The 24,367-nt window shown below is 37.1% G+C and overlaps 2 protein-coding genes across 8 annotated transcripts; both read right to left on the reverse strand.

Moving 5' to 3' along the window:
- Nucleotides 1–888: 888 nt before the first annotated feature.
- LOC141623616 (uncharacterized) lies at nucleotides 889–11,623 on the reverse strand. Of its 7 annotated transcripts, none has more exons than XM_074439728.1 (15): nucleotides 11,504–11,623; nucleotides 10,567–10,969; nucleotides 10,255–10,332; nucleotides 8,296–8,351; nucleotides 7,606–7,725; nucleotides 7,439–7,509; nucleotides 7,114–7,207; nucleotides 6,790–6,999; nucleotides 5,181–5,432; nucleotides 4,343–4,451; nucleotides 4,167–4,234; nucleotides 2,461–2,530; nucleotides 2,289–2,363; nucleotides 2,091–2,182; nucleotides 889–1,300 (listed from the first exon to the last, which is right to left on the reverse strand). In XM_074439728.1, the coding sequence occupies exons 2-15, from the start codon at nucleotides 10,870–10,872 to the stop codon at nucleotides 1,225–1,227; spliced, it is 1,677 nt and encodes a 558-aa protein (XP_074295829.1). In that variant the 5' UTR covers nucleotides 10,873–10,969; nucleotides 11,504–11,623; the 3' UTR covers nucleotides 889–1,224. The 7 variants fall into 7 exon arrangements, with proteins under 7 accessions (XP_074295829.1, XP_074295833.1, XP_074295831.1 ...); XM_074439732.1 differs by having other exon boundaries at nucleotides 10,567–10,850; nucleotides 11,504–11,594; XM_074439730.1 differs by having other exon boundaries at nucleotides 11,340–11,592.
- A 10,188-nt stretch (nucleotides 11,624–21,811) lies between these two features.
- Nucleotides 21,812–23,662, reverse strand: LOC141618364 (uncharacterized). The gene has a single exon (XM_074435464.1). The coding sequence runs from the start codon at nucleotides 23,660–23,662 to the stop codon at nucleotides 21,812–21,814; it is 1,851 nt and encodes a 616-aa protein (XP_074291565.1).
- Between the last annotated feature and the right edge of the window lie 705 nt (nucleotides 23,663–24,367).

Below are 24,367 nucleotides of genomic sequence, written 5' to 3' on the forward strand. Positions count from 1 at the left end.
CCATTGGCTCTAAATGGAACTTATGAACTCACATGTAAGAGGAGGACTTACATGATCCTAATACTATATATATATAAAAGATATATTAGTTCTATTAATGGCATGTAATTGCATTTCGAATAGTTTTGAAAATGGCCTAATTCATGACAAACATGAATATGTTGTTATTGTTGCTAAAGAGGAAAATATGCCACTACATCAAGCATCTGAGTACCAACAAGACAAAGCAAAGGAAAATTGGGTAAGAGGAAACAAGACCCGGCCATTTAGAAGGGTGCCCCTAGGGACTTAGTTGATGTTATGTAATTGAATTTTTAGGATATATAAGCAGCTTTAAAGATTCTTGTGTTAGTATAAGAACCATCTCATTCATCGTTAGTGCTAAATTATATAAACAATTAAGCGCTCGTTATTGACTAAAAATCAACATTCCTGACTTGAATTCTTCATATTTAGTGTAGATCACAGTGTACGAGTAGCTACGACCTCCAGGATACTCACAAAGCCAAAGCATTGTGCTTGTTTCCATGCAAATAGTGTTCATGTCGGAAAAGCAATAGTAACACACACAACTCAAATATAAATAATACATGCATCATGCATGTTAGATTAATCAAAGACAATATCTACAACACAAATTCTTGTTTCAGACGGATATTTTTGATCTTATTTGTCAGACGGATAAAATGTTGCCATTTTTTAAGAAAATGTAACCAATTAATTCACAAAATGTTATGACTAGAGGTGTCATTTTTTACCCTAAAAATGATGTGAACAATAATGGTAACATGTTATAAAAAAATAACAACATTTTATTGTAAAATGATGACATGTTACCCGTCTTATTTCAGACCAAAAGCAATGGTCTTAAGAAAAACGGACCGTATCTACAATAGAATAACAGAATTTGTTCTTCGTTTCAACAGTTTATATTTTATACAATGCGGGCGTTGACTAATTTACATCGACGTTAGTATAGTGTGTCTCAACGACGGTTTTGTGATGATGAAATAAAGAAAATCAAATAAATGAAAAAATAATGAGAAAAGGAAACTGGAAAGAAAGAAAAGGAAAACCTAGTGTACAAGAACAGTGATGAAAACACAAGCATGATCCGGAATCCATTTCAGGAGAAACTAAAGAGAACAGAATACACAAATAACTCGATTGTACCCGATTACCAATAAGGCGTCAAGTGATGATCAAATGCTGCCTATCTCCAGCCTACGGTCGCTGGTACACATACTTGGTTCTCGGATCTACAATGAGGCCTTTTCCTCCATTCATTTCAAGGTCATGCCTGTATGACCCGAAGACTCGTCATCAAAAGCAATCCAGTCTAGTTATTTTGAATCTTTTATTGTTACCAAACTGTGGGCTAAAATCTAGACCTCTCCGAGACACCGGGTAAATGACAGTAGTTTAGAAGCATCACCACAAATTGTGGACCCGTATTGAAAAATTTGAGTTGAGAATCTCATAGATGAGGCAAGAAGAGTACAAGACATTTTAGTGAAATTTCATTTTATTCCCTCTTTTTTTTCAAAACCAAAGAATAGGAAGTCTAGCAAAATTAGCAGATTTTATGAAAAACGTTGCTTTATCTCTGGGGTAATATGCCACAGCCTCCTCCGTTGGGAAGAGGACGGCTTATCCTGGGTACAACTACAAGGTTTTCATAAATACTCGTATTGGGTTTTGTGGTCTAGCTAACGGAGCTTAACTAGCTAAATTCTAAGTTACAAGCTGACAAGGATATGCTATGCCTCTATTCATTTCAATTCAGTACATTTTCAGGAGCAAGGATCCTCTCCATTTCCTCTCACAATCCTATATTATATTAGTATTCCACATTTATCTCAACAATCACTTGCACAGTTAGATCGTTTTAAAATCTAACCCACACCGCTAAAAGGAAATGGAAGGAAATGGAGAGGAGAAGAAATGGAGAGGATCTAAATTGCATTTTCAGTTTGGGAATTTCAATGATGTTCACTACCGAGTATTTTTTGATCTCCTAAAACTTTGGTCCAAATGCAAATGCAATCAAAGTGAATGAAAGAAGTAATTCAAAATGTAAGCTACTCAACTGGAATACAAAGTCGGGGATGGTCAACTGCTCACGAGGAACATATCTGAACAATTGTAGCAGCCGATCAGCATAGACCACTTTCTTCCATACCTAAACAAAAATAGCTAGACAGTTACTCTCTTCATGGAAAAACGGAAGTCATTATTATGAAGATAAAAAGACCCAATATCAATCAATAAAGACGGTGGCCACATACCACATTATCCACAAACAACTGTAATGCAAAAATGGCTGATTTTAATCCAAATGTTGGATGAAGAACGTATATTGCCTATCAAAGAAATCAAATCATCGGTTATTACAAAATCCTTTTTCTTTGGCCTGATAAGAGTACAACATATGGCTGATGAATCCCATAGACAACTTACATGAAGATTACGTTGGTGTTTCCGACCAAGTATTTGCTGTAATCTCCTCATCCATCCCAAGTCTGGTTGACTGTACGCAAAAATACACGACTTATAAAAAGATAAAAGATAGATGATATACAAAAACTTGTTCATAATAGGGTGTTTTCAACATGCGGGGTCAATCAGAAATTCATAACATATCATGAAACATATCTAATGTTCGTACTTCAAAAGTCTAGTGAAAGTGGCTCGTGTTATTCTGAACGCTTTTAAAAGTTGACTAAGGTGTCGTTTGGTTGCCACACGGGAATTAATTTCCCATGATTTTACAAAACACATGAATTGGACAATTCATATGAATTGCGCACAACTCGTTTGGTTGGCATTCGGGAGTTGAATTGACACAGGAGTTTACAATTACCTAGGGGGGCTAGGTAATCAAACTCCTCCATTATGAAGGAGTTGACAATTCATGGGAAAAAGAAAATCCCATGATTTGGGGTAACCAAACATCCCTCATTTTTCCAAATCATGGGATTTTCCAATTCCCCCATTTTTATGAGGGCAACCAAACAAGGCATCTCAACTCTCAACAAAAACAATCTCGAACAACTCATGCATCATGCCTCAAACAAGTTGCGATGGGAACTAGCTAAACAAACTAAAAAGAAAAGCAAGGAACAACAGACAGGCAGACAGCTACATGTTGTACGAACAACATGCATGAAACACGGCATACTAAGGGTAGAATGAGAAAGCATGTACATCACCACATGATCCAAACAAATTTAACTGGGAAAAGTGGTAAACTCCAGGTTACTAATTATTCAACATTTAACGAGAAGCAAACATAGCGTGTGAGAACAGAAAGAACCCTGACGAAATAAAGGCTATTATCTTCACCAACATTTCGTTATATCAGACTGTTCCCCTAATCTGAAATAGATGAGCACTTGGGTAAAATATCCAACTTGCAGAAGAAAGAGCTATAAGACTACTAACAGCGATTCCAAATATTTACAACTATATGAGCTTAAAGTTGGATGCAAAAAAGCACTATAGCACAGAAGTATTAAACATAGTACCTCCACCCCACAACCATCACCACTGTCCCCACCACCCCATCATTTTCCCCACCGATTGCTACCACCCACCTCCGGCTCAACTACCGTCAAACGTCAGCCATGCTCATGACGCCACGACCCATCTCCTCCATCACCACTGACCCTACGACCCACTTTCACCACCAGCCCCACGACCTACCTACCTACTTCCATCCACGTCATATTTGGGTGGGCGTGTCAGCAGCGCCAGATCTTCTTGAGGAACATGTCAGCGGGGTCAGATCTGGGTGGGTGATGGGCACAGTTGTGGAGTGTTGGGATGGAGAGGTAGATGCAATGGTGGGGGGTGCAGTTGAGTGTGGTATGAGGATTTTTTAGATTGGTTGTAGGTGGGACTGAGGTGGTCGGTGGTGGATGGTGGTGAGAGGTGCAGACTTGATGGTGCGGTGATTTAGAGGTGGAAGGTGGGAGTTGCAGTGATCTGAAAGTTGGGTGGGGAATGTGGTGGAGGATGTTGGGCCTTAGTGTTAAGGGTATTATCGTAAGTTCGTGAGTATGACCACCACTTTTCACGCTTTCTAAATTACCGTGTCAAAACAACACTATGAACAAAAGCAATAGCTTCTCACAGACAAATTTCAAGCATCAATATGTACTTACGGCTGTAATGATGCAGCAGAATGGAAGTAGACAATACTGTACGGCTTTTGAATTATAGGCTCAAACTCCTGAAATATAAGAAACCAGGTGGTCACATTAGTTTAAAATAGTTTCATCATCTCATCAAAGTTCAAGTTAAAACATACAATATTAGTAACAAACTGCATTCATTTTACCTTTACAACATACAGAATAAAACGCTCAAGATCAAGGCATCGCAGCAAGAAATGTGCGCCGACCACAACCATCACAGGACGGCCTTCACTATAAACACCACCACGATATCTACAAGAAGAAAGGAGATAAAATTGAAGAAATATATTTTTATAATAAAATAAAAGAAATCATTAAAGCACTGACGAAGCAAAAAATTATGTTGAACTAACGTTACTGAAATACCCTAAAAAGCACCACAACTTTAGCGCACAAAGAAGCAACAACAACAACTCCAACCCAAATATAATCCAGACACACCAAAAGATAGCTAACATCGCACATCTCCATAACAACTTCTCTTCTTTGGTTGTACCAAGAGTCCTAGACCTCGAAATCAATAAATGAAAGAAATACAACTATACAAGTATATCATAATTTGGCAATCACACATGCATTGTATCATAATATAAAAGGAATCTAATTCTGTTCAAGATGTAGCCTCATCAACAACATTACCACAATGCATCAAAGGCTACCAAGTCCCGCTACTAAGAACATAGGGGGTCGAATGTACACTGTTTTGTCCCCATGTTGAATTCACAAAGAGACTGCTTATTGATGCCGCAGAATGAAAATCAAGGATTGCATTCTTTCACATCCTTTCAATGTGTCATCATCAAAACATAAATGGTAAAACCGATATAATAAGTTTAAACAGTCACAAAATAATTTTTCTTCAATATTGAATCACCAAGACGTATAACAAACATTCCTGAGTATAAGTGTACCAGCGCGGCAAATTAATCATTTACAGATACGACATACATTCTGAGGAAATAGGGAGTCTGTAAGGCTTACACAATCTTCATTTCTGCAATCTCAGAAAGATTAGTTGAATTTGCTTTCGCAAGGTATCTGGAATGAAGAGAGTACTCTTCAGCAGCAGATAATGGAGGACCGCCAATATGGCCAAATCCAAGCACTTTCGCAAAATTAAAACCACGTTGAGCTTCGGCAGCCTTTTCCCATTGCTCCTTACGTCTCTGGTCTGGATCTTTAAGTAATGACATGAAAGAAGGGTCCAAATAGGCTTCTAAATGCGCAGAATTCCTGTTTCAGTTGCAGAAAATAGACAATAACACAAATTTAGCAGCCACAACCACCACTAATCAACAATATACTCCCTCTCATCCACACCAAAGGTTACATTGACTTTTTGGCACTATTCATGATTGTAGAGAATCTTTGATATTATTTGTAATATATAAGAGAAAATATAGTCATGTGAGATCTTATTTGATTTCTTGTCATGAATGCTATAAGAATATCACATTTTTATAATATTTAATAATGTGTAACTGAAGATATTCACGTTGCAAAACACGTCCCCACAAGTGTGATGAAGTCAATGTAACCTTTGGTGTGGATAGGAGAGAGTACATCAAATAGCCAAAGGAGCAGTGACAAACAAAATATTTTCATATTGACACATGAAATATAATGAAGATAACAGTGCCTCTTGCAAAATAACAGCAGTGCAACGCTGAAGCCTATGTTTTAAATGGCCTGAATTGTTTATTATGTGAACATATGGCTCTTAACCATAATCAGTAGATACTCATATTTATCAAAAACTCCATACTATTGCATCTCTTGGGTGAACGATTGAAGAGCAGATTTGCAGATCACAATTAGTTTAGGCAGTAGTCATGACATAGGTCCAAACCAGTCAGCATTAAAAACTGTCTAGTGGCTCCCTTTACACCAGAAAAAAACAAAGAGAATCAAATGAGTAAATCTTTTCCTTTAGTGACATAAATGCCGAGAAAAAGAGGTGTAATTTGTAAGACATAAAAGCTACAGGGGTGAACTCTACAAGGAGAAAAAGCACGCAATCTAGTATGACAGAACACCACTAAATTGACCCAAGGAGTTGCCAATCCTCTATTGGCTGAATTTACACAATAAGACTCTCTATCGACTAGGATGCAGGAGTTTTACAACAATGCAAAGCTTCCTTTATATAATTAGAAATCAACCCGTGCCACCACAATATTAAGAGCTATGTAATCCTCAAGAAAAGGCCAGATAGTTAATGTGGCAAATGCTTCTGAATGAGTACAGCGTTGATATCACAAAAGTTTGCCAGAAATTTGGAGTAAAGGCACATAGTGGATAGTCGCATCAACCAGAAGGCAACAAAAAGGTCCAAAGTATATACTTGTTAGGCATGCCATTTACATCTTTCAAATAAATATCAATTGTGTATATGAGTCACTGGTAGAAGAAATGTTGACATGTTTTTGCAACAGTTTTTTTGTATGTTTGTATCAAATAAACTATGGAAGAAAGATGAATTTAATTAGGAACTAATACATGAATTGTGCCTAATATGTAAATCAAGACAAACTCACCTTCTGACCAACCCAATGAATTGTGCCTAATATGTAAATCAAGACAAACTCACCTTCTGACCAACCCAACATCACTAAGAGGAAGGTCATCTGAAACTTGTGAAGGTTTTGGTACATTCTTTCTTGCATTAGGAAGCGGTTGTATTCTAATTTTACGTTCATCAATAGTTGTTTCACCATTCTCATCCCCAACGTCAGCAGGAAGCTTCAATGTGGCAATCTCCTCTTCATGTTTATCACGAGGAAAGTACAGAGGAAGTAATCTACGGATCATTAAGAGCAGATGTAGATGATTCCACATGATGTTAACACATAAGCTTTTCACTCTTTCGCATGTCACTGCGTAGATATCTCCGTAGCACATAACTGTAACTTACCTTTTATATATCTCCGTATCTGTTGATGTAGTAGTGCAGAACACAATGGCTGTTATTTTATCTTTCTGCTTATCAAGAAACCGTCTTACTGTCCCTGTCCAAAATAGTAACCGTAAAACTTAGTCGTATCCTTTTGCCCGAATACTCCCACAAACATTTATTTCTGCTACAAAAAAATCTAGTACTTCCAAGGGAATGACAGGTTGATGTACAAATTTAGTTCAGCTTAGCTAAACTCTCCATTAACTTATCTGGTCATTTCAAAGGAATAAATGAAGGCTTACATTATTCCAACTAAAAGCGTAATAAGTAGAATGTTTCTTACTAATAGCCACATGTGCTGCTGGTTCACGAGGATAGTTTTTTGATTCTGAATATATACATCCCATTGCTATGCTGCATAGCACATACAGATTCCTGTTTAAATTTATACAATAAAATAACCAGTACCACGAGGTCAATAAAGCCACAAAAAGACATGGTGCTTCAAACCTCTGAAGCTCATTCTCTATGAGCAGCTCAAGGCACGATCGGTAGCAATGGCTAAGGGCATTCTCTGCTGCTGTATGATACTTGACTGCATACTTAGGGCCAACTGTATGAATAACCTTCCTATATATAAACGGAGTCTAATAAGTCAACTAGTCAAGGAAAACAAAAAAATGTCTTCATCCTGATCGGTAGCAAAATACTTGCAAATAACCACCGTGATGTGAAGCTTGCAAATGTCAAAACTCGTGGATCACATGGCTTGAGGACTACATAAAATTCACCCTGATCCCCTCCTAATTTTTTCTCCTTTGTTTTTTTTTTCCCCTCATTCACTTTTATCTAAAATGAAATGATTATGCAGCCTATTGACTACTCAGTCAAACAAACAGGATTAAAAAAAACACAGTGACTTAAATCTGTACAGTACATGAAAACAAGGGTGAACAAAATCCTATTTCATCTAGTAACAAGAGTACAATATCATTGCAGCTCATTTGATTAAATAAAACTAACCTATCCCCTGCAGTAAAGGACTCAAGCAACTATTTGCAGATGTCCCAAAACACGCACACCAAAAACTATAGCATATAACAGTTTTCAAGCTTAATGGATGTAGACTAACCTATTTTTCCAATGTTAAACATAAAGGAGAACGACTTATGGCCACTCGTAGCATAATGACGTACGTACCTTGCAGGAAGGTCATAAGCACTTGTTATCTTTGCCATTCCAGTTCTGCAACCACCCTGAAAAGAAACGGTGTTGTCTAAACTCTAAATACTCAACTTCTTCATTATCTTAACATACCAATATACAATGATCACTAGACCAATATGGTTGGCAGTGAGCCACCTGGTGGAGAATTCTTTCAAAGAGGAGAACTATAAGAATGGTAGAACCCTAGAGCAAAGGAGTTTGATCGCCAAATTAAATTGTCGTTATCAATTATACTTCCTCCCTTCAAATCCAACCACCTCAAAGTTCAAAATTCCTCTCACAAACAAGTGGGACCGGGGTGTTTGGATTTGAATGGATGGAGTAGCTTGTTGGCATAAACATAGAAGCTAAAGCACGGTTACCGTATTCCCTCAAATCCCAGCGAACCGCAAATCGATTCCTACATATTTCATATTTGTATTTACGACATATTATGATTTTTGTTTTAAAATATATGTACTACATTGTAAAAAAAAATTGTGTATTATGTATCGTGTATGGATATTACGCGTTCGTATAAGAGCGTACTACAATAATACGAATTATGCAACCATGAGCTAAAGCAATGATAAAGAAGGTTTTTCATAAGTTAACTTAAAACTAGTATAGATCCAGCGGATGCGCGGTTTTTTAGATAGAGGTATAAGAGAATTTAACAATTACACCATTGGTAAAACTCCTTTTGAAATTTAATCATACAATTTTTACTATTAGTAATGTTTGGTATTAAGAGGTAGAAAAGAGAAGGTTTAACCCTTTTATTCCTAATAAGATTCTCGGTTTACTGAAACAATATTGTTGAACTTTATTTGTAATATAAACGTGAAGTAATGACATTTGTAATAAAATCAGATAAGATATGTTGTATATATAACTTGTAATAAATATACTTATGTACTCCGTATATGTTATATAAAAAATTACTAAAAATTAACCAAAATTTAATGTTCATGTAATATGGAGCAGGGATAGATATTAAGTAAAAGTGAGAGAAAAAAAAATATGTAATTCGTAAGTTTTTATGTTTTAAAAGCAAAAATATCTATGAATACTATTAATTTGTAATCCTTAGTACATAAGTTTGTATCAAAAGACGAAATAGTAGAATTATTTAAAAAGTATTTGCTAAAAAAGTGTTCTTGGTCATCATGTTTAGTTTTAAAAATAATAACAATAAAATATTACTATCAAATCATACGTTTAATTAGTGTAATTTCATTTATGTAACAAAATCAGAATATCTTATTAATATGTCTATGCAAATTGAAAAAATATTATACCCTTTTTAAATTGAATAGAGTTATTTATTGTTTGTAGTAGGATCCACTTATAGATATGAAATAATCATAAAGTCTAATTATAGAATAATTCATTTAGGCGGTAAAATTTTAGTAAGTTCTTATTCTTTTAGTATAAGGGGGATGACCGTGGCAAACACAAGATTATGCATTTTTCTGTATTATGCATTTTTTCTGTTTATATCGGCTACACGGTCCTCTCACCAAGGAATGCATTACATTACAATAGATATTGGTGGTACACTTAAAAATAATAGTCGAAAAAGTGAGTATATCCTAAAACTTTTACCTTCCAAGCATTCACAATGGTTGCTTTCTAAGTAAATTGGTTTTTAGTAAGACGATCCTCAGAAGGAAGTCCCCATTAATGGCCATTCCTAAAAGTTCCAGCATGTTTCTTCCCACAAAAGTTGCTTTTTTATTTTCCCTTTTGAAAAAAATTCTGAGGTTTTCTATTGATGAGGGTAGTTTTTTAAGGAAAATTAGTTTCAAAATTGATGATGAGGAATGCCGTCAAATGGTAGGAGTTGCAGTGAAGCTCCTACCATTGTGAAACCCTAACAGGGGAACTTATGAGGTAACAATATTTAAGAATGATAAGTATTGAATCTATGTTGGAAAGTGATAAGCCTACCAATGTAGAAGATTCTTCAGCCAGACCAGGCCCGGCAGCAGCATGTAACCCAGGACTGCTATGAGCTTCATCCAAAGCCTGCAACGGAATTCTTAGATAAAGCAGTTGACAAAGGAAAGCTTGCTTATATGCACAATTATTTACGAACGAATCTACAAAAAATCTCTGACCTTGGGGCTTGTCAATGGCTCAGTGTTACTAAGATCCCTCCACAAAGTAAACCAAGGATCTTAGTACATAAGCATTGTCACCTATACATGATATATAATCACGAGAAAAACTGATATGAGGGATTGACACTTTGATGGTTACCTCATTGGTGGAGTTGACAACAGCATCCACTTCAATGTTCCAAGGGTGCCCTCTCCACAAATAAACCCTCAAGTTGATTTCATGGTCCACAGGGAATGTGGACATAATTCCATTAGTTGCAGTGTCTGATGTAGAAGCAGATGCAAGAGGGTCTGGAAAGTGATGAGAGTCTTGACTATCAGGATCCAAAGACCAGCGTTGCTCAACATCGCTCCATCGAGGAACTTGATCCAATGTCACAACAGAGTCTACGTTATCAGTAGGCGAGCCGCCTCTGGTGGGTTCTGTCGGCATTGGACGATACATAAGACTTAAATTTGGAGGCAGCTTTAGTTAACAAAACCGGGAGGGCGCTCTTCTAGGTGAGGAAACTAAGAAGCAAATAGCTCATAAACTTTCCAACCTAAAATATAATTCACATAAACTCTTGATTAGAATAGCATAGATTAAATTTCAAGATTATTCATAGTAGATATGAAATCAAAGTAAAAGATCCACACAAATGTAACAAATTAATCAAAACTCAATCCTAATCAACCTTGAATACAAAGCAGAATTTAAAAAGAAGGCAAGTAGTGGCAGATTTTGAACAGTAACCAAAATATAGCATTCGTTTTGCGCAATTCGATACAGTGAAGGGAACAATCATCAAAATTCAACAAATAAATAAATAAATAAATAAATAAGTGTCAATGAGATCACTATCGTTTGCAAACCATAGTCAGAAACTCATCAAATCATTCAACAACAACAACAACAACAACAAAAAATACCGAGAGGTAGAATTGAATGAAAGAGAAGGGTTTGGGTGAATTAGCTATGCAAGTTCGTAACTTGACATATGATTGGTTCCAACACCCTTTCCTTTCCTTTGATTTGTTTGTTTGTTTGTAGTTTTATTGTTTGTCGAAGGTTTGATTTGGGTCCAGGGTGTCACCTAATATGAATTTTGCCTCTCAACTCAGAGTTGAGTCTTTAATCTCTACGACGCCACCACCACCACCTGTGTAAGGCATCTACTGCTTGATCCGACATAGGGAATATATCTGTATATACTAAAAGAACTAGCTTGACTTCGGTTCATTTTAATGGGTAACTAGTTTTGTACCCGTGAAAATCACGGACCTCATATTGATTACTTCTTTTGTAATTCTTGTTATAAATGTATTGTATAATATTGTTGTAGTGTAACCAACTAAAAAGAATCCCAAGTATTCATCATTTGAATTGATTGAAGGTTAATAAGTCGGTAACATAAATAACTGTTACGACTCCTTGTAAGGATCAAATTCAAATGCACTCATTAGGTGTTCTACATGCAATTTGGATCCTCTACATGTTCTTTTAATTTAGCGCATATTCATTAGTCGGGACTTGGATAACGGGCAAAATAGTAAAACATAAAGTGCTTGTAAACTGGTTAATCAAAATAAGGGAATAAAAATCAAAGCATGTTAGAGATATTAGCTGACAGATTGATTGATCCCGTATCAATTATTTTACAAAGATAAAACGATAGTTTTACCCAATGAAAAGCTTTAGATACCCAATTATATACACTAGTTGTTTCTCCGCGCGCGTTGCGCGCGGAGATCCAAGACGCGTTTCTATTTGTTGTTGCAGCGAATCTGTTTACGGCTCAGTTTTGGCGAGAATTACTGAATGTATGTTGATGTAGTTGCGTTTTGTTCTAGTGTAGAAGCTTTTTTTTTTTTTACGTGTAATGTTCAACGTAGTTGCCTTAATTTGACGTTTTAGTTTCTTATTCTATTGCACTGTCTTCAAATATTTAGTGATACAATTGTCATTTGTGCTCTCTATCAAATCATTCGGTGCACCAAGAAACAATAGAATTGAGCATCCTTTTTGCATTTAATGTTTTTCTTTGAACTGATAATTGTGAAGTTAAAACAATTGAACAATTAGTCTGTGTTAAATTTGGTGCTTTTACCATAGGATGTTACAATTTGACTAATGCTGTCAAAAGTCTTAAATATCAGAGGATGTTTCACATTGATTCTTGCCTTTGAAATTCTGGAGTTGAAAGTTATAAATTGGCAATTGATAAATTAATAATTGAGAATACTTTAGAAACATTTGACATGGCCTACGAATTTGTATCTCCATATACTTGTATTATGACCAATGTCCCTGGGAGGATGCGGCATGGGGTATATGTTCCATGCGATCTAAGACTAATACATGACACTTTTATAAATCTAGGTTATCCTGTTGTTGGTGTTTTTCCAGTGATGTGCCCACAAACTCACCAATTTGAAGGGGTTGTTCGAATTGCCTTTGGTTCTGATACCATTGCTTGCTTATCAGCTTTCAAGTTAGAAGAGCAATTCAGTTCTGTAGGTCATGGTCGAGACAATTGGTTTGCCACGTTCAAGCCACAACCTGGTCCGTATCTGTGGGTAGCTTCAAGGCTAGATTCAAGGTATTTCTCTGAACTGATAGCGTCTGAGTAAGTCCCCTATGCAATTCGACATGAAGCGAAAAGAGCTGCTGCTGAAGACGACGCCTGCACTTACACCTATGTTCACATTGCATTATGCAAGCTTTAAGAAAATAGCTGCAAATTATGAAACTTATTGAAAAGTTGTTTTCATCTTTTTTGTTTGATGTGATCTTCTAGAGTAGCATAGCAAAATGGAATATTTCTAAGCAGTTGTAATCATTTTGACGAAGAAGATCTAGAAGTTGAATAATATTTTGAACTGTTGGATTTTAGTATTTTTTGCTTAATTAATTGAAAGTTTGTGAATGTAAGATAGTAATGGCTAGTTTGATATCTTGCAAAGATATATAATACATATCAATTTGAGAGATGCAGAACGAAGTAAGATAAGCACCAAATAAAAAAGAAGATATATAAAATAACAAATGATGAATTAACCTATGAAAGATTAATGATCATCATGGTAAATTAAGTAGCCTTAGTACAAAGCAGAACTGATTTGTTCATAAGTACGCTGATTTGTCTGGTCCATAGTTTATATTACACACAAAAGCTAAGGATACGTTGAAAGAGTACACGCAGCAAGCTTAGCAGCTCGGCGAATTGTTCAAGAGTAACAGTAGGTTGACAAAATACCAAAATGACAGGCCATGACTACTAACTATTACGACTATGTATGTGTTATTGTAGTCCATACTTGATAGTTTCACGGGTAGGCTGCAGATTTAGGACATGTGTTCTTTTTGGTCCCCTTTTTCTTGGACGTAGTCGACTGTGCAGAATGTGCTGGAGATGTTGGTTGATCAGAGGATATTTCAGGTGCATCTTCTGCAGGAGTAGTAATGTCATTGGTCCCGATCAATAAGAAATGAAACTAATCCAACACCGAAAGGCTTCGATATATTGATCGGGGTCTCATTCTCACAATAAATAGGGGAAGGTACTGACCAAGCATTCTTCCCTCAACTGTATTGGGCTTATTCACCCATAAGCCGAGGCTATTTATAGCTCGAAGAGGAAGAAGGTCCGAGATAAGATAGGCCGAGTACAGGCTCCTGGGTACAGTGGAATCTAACCCCTGAGTCGAGGTCTGAAAGACTTGACCAGAGGGAGAGGAAAAACAAGGAGTCTACTGGACTCGGTTGTGAAGAAAGAGAACCACTGATCGTGATCTTTCGCGATTTGATTAGTTTTGGAAGGCCATCCCGCACAAAGAGAAGGCGGGCTTCGGTGGCTACCTCAAACCTACTGTTTTTTGACAAAATAAACATTTTGCGGAGACAGGGTTTTGTACGGGAGTCTGTCTACCCGGCTAGAGAACCGTAGCTGCCTTGTAACCCGGAATTCAAAAGTTAGTAAAACCCCGTGATTTTCGTTACTAAGTAATTTTCCCTAATAAAATCACAAAATCAGTGTCACTTTTGACTAAACCCGTGATTTTCGTTACTAAAGTGCTGATTGGAAATTTTACAACTATTAGCGTAAGGTATTTTGTCCCAAGCTTATCGACAAATGTCTCTTCTATTACGAAGACCGCGACTATAAACAGACTCGCGACTATGGTAGGTTCTGCTTGCTGAAACCTCTACTATTTTCATTTCATGCCGACTCAGATTGGTCAGGAACTATTTGCTTGTCAGCTGCACGAACTTCAGGATCGTCTATAACTTGTGATTCTGGGATTGGCTCCTGAACTGGTTCAGTTTTTGATACAGTGTCATCTTCGTCGTCAACAACAACCCGCTTCACCACCCAATGCAAGATGTTATTTACTGAGAGGGATGTAGAAGAGCCAACTTGAACTTTGAAAGGAGTTATACGAAGCAACTCTTGTACAGCTGAGAAAGCTTCCTCATGATTCTGGAAATTAGGTTAATAATTATTAATATGTATGTGCTAGTTCATTAGTTGAGGTTTTATGTTGTTAGTCTTACAGAGTGCTTCATGTGGAATATATCAGTTGCTGACATTTTGAACAGTCTTTCAGCAGTCAGTGTAAATGCGGTCATTGGCAATGTTCCTGTTCCATCTGATATTTCGCAGTTGAATGTGATTCTGAAATAGATGTTGTCTAAGCATTAGTACCTTCTGCGTGTTTTAGCTATTAATTATAGGATATTGAATGAGTTCTATTATTAGCTATGCTATAAGTAGGAGTGGGATTATGTATATTTTCTTATTTGAAGTTATTGTAGTACTAAAGTGGTGCAGTAGACTTACTTTGGCACTGAGGTACAATCAGGCGCAGAGCAGTTGTTGCATGTGTATGGACGTCCTGGTGGCATGCTGGAGGTTTTAGCACATTTTGAACATCCCATGTATGCATGCACTTTATGAAGTTCAGCAGCTGGTACAGTCACTTCTAACCAGTGTTTTTCATCTTGCAAAGCTGATTTTGCCTGTTGGAAGTATGATGGAGATTAGTAAATGCATATGTGGTAGGTATATTAGAAGGTGCATCACTAAATTGTGTTTACTTTCTTAGCACGAAGAGCTGAAATTTTGGCTGTCTTTTCACTTGGCATAGGTAGCTTGACATGAAAGAGCCTAGACTGAAGTTGTGTCAAGGATGTGTGATGGTTTGCCATCCTGTAAAAGTGAACAACATTAGCATCTGAAATAGCAAATAGAAAGGTCGTGTTCGTAGTGTTTGAATTAGGACTACTAAGTTCAGACAGTACCAGGTTTTCAGTGCTTCTGCTTTCTCGCCAACAAGAGAATGTATGATGACTGTTGAGCTAGAAGTGGTCATTGAGAAACCTGTAAATGGTAAGGTATAGTTATTAATTGTCAGTTACTACATTTAGTGCGTATGTTTTGAATTGCAACTAAGTAAATGTGCCTGACCTTTGTGATTAGATACTCTGAGAGCTGTGAGTCCCACAATCCTGAATTTGCCAGGTTCTGGAATCATCATTGTGCAATCATCTTCTGCCAGGTCATCCCAAACTGAGATTGATAGTGGCTGCGGAGTACTGTGTAGGTCGTTCCATTTAAACTGATGTTATTAGTTTCATATACAATGTTTGTTGTTTAGTATTTTAGCATTAACTAATCCGTAAACTATGGCTATGATTTACCTGTGGTCAGTGAGCACAATCTCACGAACATTTGTTTCGCGGTTCTTGTTTGTTGTAACTTTACGGGAATGTTCTTCTACAAAGAGAACCACACCAACTATATCTGCAATATATAAGAAGCATGGTCATGTTATGGTGGAGTGCAGTTTTTCTGTAATAAAACACAGTAGTGAAAAAGATGATATAGCTAATCACTTAATCATACCAAACATCTCAGTCTAATCAGTTGCTCTGGGCAGATGAGAGATGGGTCTATAGTCTATGGTATTGGTGCCATCATCAATATCAACTGGTAAGACAATAGTTCGCCGTCCAAAGTTCATCTGGAAGTCAACATCTGTGGGGTTTAATTTATATTCTGGCTTCAGAGGAGATATTGGAGCATTGGTTATCTCATACAGTCTGTTGTGCTTGAATGCATCTTCATATTGATCGACCTAGTCAGCAAAAAGAGCCCCGCGCATCGTAGACCCCTGTTAATAGTACTATGTTTGTTAGTCACGGTTTATTCAATAAATTAATTCTAAGACACGATCAATAAACTTAATTACACATGTTATTTAGATTTGTCTATATATTCATTGTTATTATACACATAGCGAATCTCATCGCGTGGTACTGGCTATATTTCACTTGTTAGCAAAGTAGTTTTCAAGTGATTTGTTCATGTACAAAGAGAACAATTTTTAATAAGAAATGTGCGCTGCTTAGCTGTACTTAGGCAAGTAGGCACTATGGCTTTTTAGTAAGTCAAAGAATAGATGCCCAAAACAAACAAAAAAGAAGACCCTTAATTTGAGAGCAGTCAAGCTAAATAGAACTACTTGTAGTGGAAGATAATGCTATTCTTGATTCAAGAAGAACAGAAGATGTATTTAAAGGGTTCATCTGAAACAAGTCTTTTACTGTAATTGATGTCCGAGCTCCTCAGAGGTGTGGCATTTCAAGTTCACTATGTTATACTAAGACTACAAAACGTCACAGCCAAAATGATCATTGAAGCACATCCTTACCATTTATGAACTAATGGCTGCAGCTAAATTTAAGTGTTTCATGAACGAATATATGTATATGTGAGTAGAGCCTTATAAAATATACTAAATAATAATTAATTAGTAAATGCACTAATTCATCAACTACTCCATATGTAGATTCCTAAAATAAGATCAAAATTGATAAATTATAATCTATATTCATAATTTATTTCAGACAAAGATTTATATGAATAATGGGCTTGCCTTATCATCTTGGACGACGAAGCCTTGGTAGACCACCTTTGAAGGAGATGTCTTTGGGCGTCTCTTTTCAATTACTTTCACCTTGACCTTGTAGTCCTTAGTGGTGTTTGTTAGTTCATCTAGGTACACGGGTTGCGGCTTCATTCTGTTAAGAGAGGCCACAAGATAATCAAATAATTTTCATGTTGATTTCTATGTATTTCGAACATCAAATTTGGTATCTGGGTTCTGAAATGCAGACTATTCAATGAAGAATATTTAGATTGAAATTAGAAACCTTTGAACTGTAAACTGGATGTAGTTTTCTAGATAATTTTAATAAACAGGTTAATTCAAAACTGCATCACATTATTTCTAGATTAACATATGAATACAGCTTTTCTATTAGGATAGTTGTGAACACATGTGACCAAATCTACCAAATAAGTTGTGATTGTTAGGGTGATTTTTGTCTGGCAAGATTTCCTCATTTTGTAGACTTTAATTTTCTAATATAGAAACATGACTATTTTATGCTTCATAATATATATGTACTTGAAGATAGCCATGATAATAAAGACCTGATTCAGTTGTAAATGACAATGATAATCATGTAAATAATAATTTAAAAAGCTAACAAATTAAAACAATGTAATATAGAGTGAAAGGATGAGCGTATCTGAGATTAGAAGTGCATACTGAAAGTTGTTTTCTTACTTCTTTGAGAACTGTAACTGGAAGTACGAATTAGAAAGTGGTGGTACTATAAGTAGCCGAGTAGTTACTCAAACATGTGGAAGAGGTGAGCAATGACTGACATAGAATTAGAAAAGCAAGTGAATGAAAGGCAGTGAGGGAAAAGGGGAAAAGAAGGTGGGTGGAGTGCAGTAGAAGACTATGTTTCTTAGGCTAAGACTGATTTCTTAGCACATGCCAATAAGACAGTACACTGTTTTGTTCTAGTTAGAGTAATGTGTAGTTTGGTGATTGTTGTGAGTATTAGAAAGAGTATAATATTATATTGTTATTAGTAGGTTGTAGGAGTACTATGGTATAGTGTGTTTATAGTTATTTATTTATATAAGAGATTTTTATTACTTTCTTGATTATAAAATGACTTGTCTAATATTGACTATTAGCTAATGGAGACGTTTATCTAGAAATAATTGTGTGAAGATTGGTTCTAGGTGTAGATACCTCATTTCTGCACCTCCCGCAAACCACCCGGTGATGATTGGGCCGCATGTTTGATACGCGGAACGATTTGTGACAGTTCGTAAGTTTATCGTCAAGTGATTGCTCAAACACTGATGTCTACCTCTTAGTTGTCATCTACGCGCCGATACGGTCGTTTTGACAGTAATTAGAGTACATTTGGAGTCCGGGCCTAAAACCGTCTTCATTTTCTGAAAACCGCTAAATCCCGAGTCAGAATATTCTGGAATGTTCCGGATATTTCTATGCCATATTTTATAAATATTTCACAATCTTTTAATCCTTGGTAAACAATTTCCCGTAATATTCATACAAATATTAAGGAAAACCAAATTAATCCGTTATTCCATAACTTAAACACGGAAATCTTTCTTCCGCAGGAGGAAACCACTTGGGAACAGACGCAGCAGGTGCTTCGCCTCTTCCAAGAGACGCAGTGACTGCTGCGCCTCTTCCCAGGTCCTTTTCTGCGTATTTTTCGTATCTTTTTCATATCTTTTTTAGATTGACTTCCAAAGTCTCTCCAAAAATCCTATTCCTTCACGTGATTAGTATAAATAGGAGCCTTCGCTCCTCATATTTCTCACGCGAGTGTCCGCCCTTCTCTTCTCCCTTTGCATTCTAAACTACCTTCTTACTTTTTGGCGTCTACGTGCTTGAACTTTCGACCACGTAAGCTCGGATCCTTCTGAGTACCAGCCTCGTTTGCATGACCGACCAATTTGACCAACTCCACAATCAATCAACTTAACTAATCTTAATCGTTTTCCTCTTACGAGGGCACTTTCGTTACATTGGAGTCGAGCATCACTAATCGTTAACTTAGTTCATCTCGTTTCGTCAAACATGTAAGTCTGAGGGTGTATAAATCTCTCTTTTATTATTGTTCTTTACTTTTTGTATCATTAATGTAAGTTTATGTCGAAAACATCTCTTAAAACCGATTTATAAAACCTCGTTTAAAACCCTTTTTACGGATTACCAGAAGATAACCGTCGAGAAAGGACGCAGCAACTGCTGTACCTCTTCAAAGGAGCGCAGTGTTTGCTGCGCCTCTTCGTGAGACTGCCGCAGTTCCTGCTTCCTTTATTCTTCCTTCGTCCTCTGTAATTTGTCTTCTTTATTTGTTTCGTTTGTTTTTGCTAATTCTTTGACATACATACCATAATAATTTCACATGTATATTATTTATCATTCATTAGCATGTAATTCGTCATTAAATCCGACTTGAATCCCTTATAATCCAATATTTGCGGTTTTCGTCATTAAATTCAATCTGGGTTGTAGAAATTCAATTCGTTCATATTGAGTTTCTGGAATTCGATCTTTTGATATATTTTCATCTGTCTATTGTCCTGTTCATCGCATATTCGTTGTTAGCTTGTCATTAATTCGTTATGTCTAACCTAATTAGTTCACCTATGTCACTAATCAATTGTTCATTCATGTAAATAATTCATCTTAATTCTGTTTCATCCGTGTTTTATTGCTTTTATGACCCTTATTCATGTGTAATTAATCCATTAAATCACTTCCATCCGAGTCGAATATATTAATCAATCCTTAAATTCACTAACGGATATTAACGATTTGCAGTTCCGGCTTCACAGCCAGAACTCACCCTTGGAACAGACGCAGCAACTGCTGCGCCTCTTCCAAAGGGCGCAGTCCTGCTGCGCCTGTTTCAGGTTGATTTCTGTCTCTGAACTCCCGTGTTGCCTTGACCTAGTTTAATTAGCTTACGTATAATTAACTGTTAACCGTATTATCGCCTACTGTTCTGTTCGTTAATTCCTTTATTCTTTCGTTTTCTCAAATTATCCGTTTTAGAGGTATTTTCGACATAAATCAATTAAACCCATTGTAATTATTGTAATTTTCATTATTGTAATTTTCTTTATTGTATTTATCATTGTATTTTGTATCATTTGTATGTTTTCACATGTAATCGGTCTAAATCCCGACTTTGACATTAATTGCATGTTAAATTACGTGTTTACCGACTTAGTGTTAATTCTCACATGCTAGGATTAAAACGTTGGATGTTGCATTGCATGCATATAATCGACAATATATCGAGTATAGATAACTTTTCTAATCATTAGTAGAGGCCGCTATCGAGGTGGGCGGGATTAGGTGTTCGATCAAAAGAGCTTCCTAATACGTACCCTCACCCCTTACTCCAGATCTCTGTGAACATCCGTGTTCATTGGCATCCACGAGAGTCATTCTAGACATAGAATGCTAAGGGTAACGAGTTCTTGGTGTTCATGTCACTACTTTGTGTCTTGACATGACACGAGGTATTCGAACGGTTTCCAATTTTCCATAATAAATTGGTGGCGACTCCACAAATGCAAACGCTTGTTTCCCAAGCGCCCCGTGGCCCATTGTCCACACTAGGAAGGGGTGTGTGTGTCTGTGTATGTATGGTTTATGGAAAATTGATTCATTTAACATAATTGAGAAATATTCTATATTGTAAAAAAGTATTAGCTGTATTACTCTGTTGATTTTATATGATAATGTTCTGAAATTGCAAGTAATGATCAAGTATTTTTTTTTGTTCAAAACAAGAAAGGGTTGTTAGAAGCTTTATAATTCATTTCTGTTAAACAGCCCTTATATTACATGATTCATAAGCTCCTGCAGTCAAAAGTGCATTACATTCCTTGATACAATATAGCCAACCATTGGCTCATATGCTTCGTCAAGCACAATGGTGGGCTAAGTAGCATGGTTGTACTAATGGGAATAGAGGTTGATTTTGCAGGTGTGTGCTTCATCTTGATAAGCAGAGTCATCCTTGCAGTCGTGTCTTCAAATCTAGACAATATATCGTCCTAGTTAGGTGCCAAAAAGTATGCTGACTTTGCAGGAACACTTCCTATGGGAGGTTACTTAGATGATGCCTGCAAGTCTCAAAACATCGTAAGAAACAATGTTTTTCACGGATTGTTGTGATGAACCATGATCTGTTGATGCAGAAACAACTGTTACTTTGTCTGATGTTCTAGCTCGTGAAAGACCAACATACAACTGTCCATGAGAAAAACAAGGTCTTAGAAGGTAGATAGCAACTTGGTCCAATGTCTGCCCCTGTGATTTATTGATGGTCATTGCAAAACTCGACTTCAAAGGAACCGATTACGTTGAACCGAAATGGGAAATTATCGAAGTGATGGTGCATTTTTAATACGTGGGATAAACACATGGTCACCACTATAATGTCCAGAAGCTATCATGCATTCTATTAGATTAGGTGTAAATCATTTGCAGATTAGCCTAGTTCCATTGCAGAGACCAGAAGATGGAAGAAGATTTCTGAGCAGAATGACTAGACAATTTTCTTTCAGAATTAATTCATAAGGACTCATGCCTCCTGGACAAAGCGTATTTATGAATTCAGCTGGATAAATGTTGCAGTTATCAGTCAGCATTGAATCATAGCCTCTATATGTGACAGCTTCTCCTGGGAACCTATTTATAAGAAGTGTATTAATGGCACCAACATCTTCGTTCATGGGCGTCAGTATTGACCGCTTGATAAATATATCAGTACCCAATGTTTTAACTTCAGCTTCTGGGTATGCAATATCAGCAGCTGTACTTATCAACTCTGCTTCTGTACTGCGTGTTTCTACTACAATTCCAGGAGGCAGTTCAATCTGAGCAGTTTCTTCAGTCTGAAGCTCACCATTACCAAGAGCCAAAAGAAATCTGGAAAACTCTGGATCATTTCTGGCCCGAACATTAACGGTTAGGCGATATTTGATCAGTTGAGACCAGATTGCAGAGGAGACCATGCTAGAGTTCACCACTTCTCTTAACGATCTATGAGGGACTACTGGAAGCACTTGGCGAAAGTCACCTCCAAACACTATTAACTTCCCACCAAACACTAAATTTGGGTCACATAGATCGCGTAGTAAGTGGTCTAGGGCTTCAACTGTTTCCTTCCTTGCCATTGAAGCTTCATCCCATATAATTAAGCTGGTTGCTTGTATTAACGCGGCAAGGCTCCCTTGCTTTGGCATTGTGCAGGTCAATGGGACATCCAAATCTAAAGCAATTTTAAATCTGGAGTGTATGGTCCGCCCAGAAGGTATGTCTGCTGCAGCTATACCAGAAGTTGCAGTAGGTAATACAATTTTACCAAGCAACCGGACTTCAGCGTACAAAGCATTGTATAAGTACGTTTTACCAGTTCCACCAGGACCATCCACAAAAAAGGCACCAGGCTTGTTTTCTCTAACATGTTCAACTATGGTGTCAAAAGCTTGTTGTTGTTCTGGATTCAATGAACTGCGACATTTTACACATTCTTCTGGTATAGGTGCATTAAGTGCATCAGTTATATCTCGGGTTCTGCAGAGCACAATATCCTGGGTTTCACTCAAGTGCGCGAGGCCAAATGTGCGCAGAGATTTGCCCATTGCTTCTAGATGTTGTTCAAACTTCTGAACCGTAAGAACTCTTACAGTGTATTCATCATTTGGGTGCTCTCTTCTAAAGTCTTCAGATAGTGCAATGTAGTACTTATCCCACAGGTTTACAGGATCTTTTGGCTGGCAAAAAATGAGAACAGTTGCAAACAGACGTCGTAGAGCAGAAGGCATCTGTACATTACATGCTTCAGCAAGGCACAAATCGACCATGTTATCTTCTTCAATTAACCTGAGTTCTAATGCAGCTTCTTGGTAAGTTGAGCAACAATGACCATTGACTGTTTTAAGATCTTCAAAATATTTGGGAGATTTAACATGATTAAGTAGAAATCTCAAGAAATACCATTCTCCTTCTGATGGCGAAACAAACACAAGCCTAGCTATTACAAGTAGTTTGTTTCTTCTTTTGAACCAAGTCCGTTCTGTCTTATCCCATCTATAGTGTTCAGTAAATTGGCTATATAAGTACCTTTCAGTTGTTTTGTGTTCATTGTCATTGTTAATCCTGAAGAATTCAGTTAATGGTGTCCTGATCCGCTTTTCATTGGAAACTACCCGGGATAGGTTTTCATGAGGCCTTAATTGTATTGTCTGCATGCCTGGAAGGTGTATTGGAAGTGGCATGACTGGTGGATGGATCTCGAACAGATCAAACCCATAAATCCGCCACATTGCCTCTATTGAGGAAACCCAGCGTCCAGACTAGTACTGCTGAATTTCATCGACTACTTGTACTGCATCTCCTGCTGCTATATTGAACGATATCTTATCGTGACCCTTGTAGACATACTTATATAAATATTTGACTGCTTGTATGGTGGAGCAGACTTCGACATTTAAGTGACAATCAAACAGGTCAAGGAGGTATGGGTTATATGGTATAACCCAACGGTTGTCGAGTTGCTCACCTCTTATCTTAGCACTATCTCCTGTCTTACGCCGCCTGTAGACAGGGTATCCATCTGAACTATTAGTTGTTGAAGCTGCAAATTGTTTCGGATACGCATACTTGCATCGGCCTTTGCTACTTTTATGCTGCATGCATTGACGGTCAGGGTCTAGGTGGCCGCAAGGCCTATGCATCATATGCTTTAGACAGTAGTGCGTGCAGCTTAAATTAGTCCTTTGGTGGGATCTCGGCACTAACAAACTTGTCAAAGTCGTCAGTATAGTTCATCTTACTGCCAGGCTTCATTATTAGCAGAATATGTGCATGTGGAAGGCCCCTTTTTGGAAATTCAACCACATACACAAATGCAGCAACTTCTCCAAAGATCTTATCTTCAACCAGCTTTTTCTTCAATGCTAGCAACTTTGCGCGGAACACTCTAGCTACTATATCTGGCCGATTCTGAGCTTCTTCTCCAGGAGCCAGCT

Source organism: Silene latifolia, chromosome X (genome assembly GCF_048544455.1).
Source record: "Silene latifolia isolate original U9 population chromosome X, ASM4854445v1, whole genome shotgun sequence".
NCBI lineage: Eukaryota > Viridiplantae > Streptophyta > Magnoliopsida > Caryophyllales > Caryophyllaceae > Silene > Silene latifolia.